Here is a 1,730-nt window from a genome sequence, read left to right as displayed (position 1 = left end):
GCTACAAGCATGCTTAGTGTGAGGGATTGCTGTTAAGTCAATGAGTCAAGGCAATCAGCAGGTTTCCCTTAGATAGAAAACTTTGAACCAATCTGACTGTATGATGTGGTTGCATTGTTTCTGTAAAGTGTCTTGAGATGATGTGTTGAATTGGTGATAAATAAATGAACTGAATTAAATAAAGTTTTACCTTTTTGGTTACAGTTGTAATATTTACAATTTTTTTTCTTCAAATTTCTCTTTTTCCGATTGACTTTATTTTCCACAGATCACATTTTTGACCGAATACAAACGTTTGCTCTTGACTAATAAAAATCCTGCTGCTAACGTTGATGCAGGCCAATAGAAATGCATCTTTGCTCCTCACTGCAGAGGAAAGCACCGCCCCCAGAAATGAATTGCCATTTAAAAACAATTCATAAAATTAATCTGAAAAACAGACATTTGAAGAAAAAAAAAAAAAGAATATAAAATTTGTAAAGAAAAAAAAAGATTAAAAGTGAAAAAAGTAAATAATAAAAAAGGTGGAAAAAATTTATAAAGAAAACAAACTGAGAATACTGCTAAGTTGCTCTCAAAAGTTTTTTGTTAATTAAAACATTTTTCATAATTTCTGGATAGCATTTTATTTTTCTTCAAATTTTCATCTCTAAAACCCGCTGTTTTCAACAATAATGGAACAAAATTTACTCCATATTATCGATCAAAATGTATCAAAAAACCTAAAGAAATTAGACCCAAATGACTTTAAACTAGAACCCAGATTTAGATGAGAGTGCGGCGCAGCAGAGACCCACCTTCCAGGAGAGCCCATCTCTCCGGTCGCTGTCCACCTCGCGCTGACAGACCGCCCGGACCAGCAGGCACTGCTGCCTCCACAGCTGCTCGCTCTGACTGATGATGGAGTGCCACAGCTTGCATGTCCTGGAGGCCCTGCAGAGACTCTCCACATCGAGCTCTCTGAAGATCCTCACGCTCATCTCTGTGGGAAGTGTCTCTGCGAAGTTCTGATGGCTGGAAGCTTCTAGTGGCTTCAGGGAGGCTCTTCCTTCACAGAGCAGAAACACTGGCGAGGGCCCTGCAGACTCATGCTGCATAATCCTCCAACAGGGTGGACCACCTGAAACAGACGAGAAGGATCACAACCTGAGGAGACGTTTCAACCCTGAAGCAAGGATCACACTTCAGGTCCAGAGCTAAAGATCTTCCTTCTAACTAGTGATTTTGTGAGATGAGCCGATGCTTCGAGGTGTATGTCGAGTACTGGAGAGGGTGTTTCCGCACGGCACGTATCGAGGCTTGCTTCATTTGGGGGAGGAGCCGAAATAGATGACGTCCGAAGCCTCGCTACCTGCCAAACTTTGGCAGGCATTTAAACAGCCTCAGTACTTAGTCAGGATGGTGGGGGTTTGTAGGAGAGGTGGATAGAGTTTGGATATATTCTAAGAATAGATTGGTGGTTTTTTTACAACCAATCTAGTTGATCAAAACTAGTTTGGTTGGATTAAACAATCTAATTATTAAAATCTGAACAAGCCACTGATCATAGATAGTTAGTTAGTTAGTGGTGTCAGGTGTAAGAGATTGACTTCCAATTTGTGGGTTTTTGCGTCAAGATCCCCGCAGACATTTAGAAGTTTTGATAAAACAGAACTAGTATTTTGGCTAATGTGACTAAATTGCATTTTTGCCCTAGTAAAAATATAGATTGGTAAAAACACAAATAAATA

At 39.7% G+C, this 1,730-nt stretch overlaps 1 protein-coding gene across 1 annotated transcript in view; it reads right to left on the bottom strand.

Moving 5' to 3' along the window:
- Positions 1–1,730, bottom strand: part of fbxo48 (F-box protein 48) — a 5,982-nt gene that overhangs the window by 1,329 nt on the left and 2,923 nt on the right. Inside the window, exon 2 of the mRNA XM_015390839.1 lies at positions 798–1,120. Within this exon, the coding sequence (XP_015246325.1) occupies positions 798–1,097 (300 nt within the window). The 5' untranslated portion in view covers positions 1,098–1,120. The remainder of the gene's footprint in view (positions 1–797; positions 1,121–1,730) is intronic.

Source organism: Cyprinodon variegatus, unplaced genomic scaffold (assembly GCF_000732505.1).
Source record: "Cyprinodon variegatus isolate N-32 unplaced genomic scaffold, C_variegatus-1.0 Scaffold515, whole genome shotgun sequence".
Taxonomy (NCBI): Eukaryota; Metazoa; Chordata; class Actinopteri; order Cyprinodontiformes; family Cyprinodontidae; genus Cyprinodon; species Cyprinodon variegatus.
Note: the sequence above shows the minus strand (reverse complement) of the source record. Positions and strands in the feature narration are given on the sequence as shown.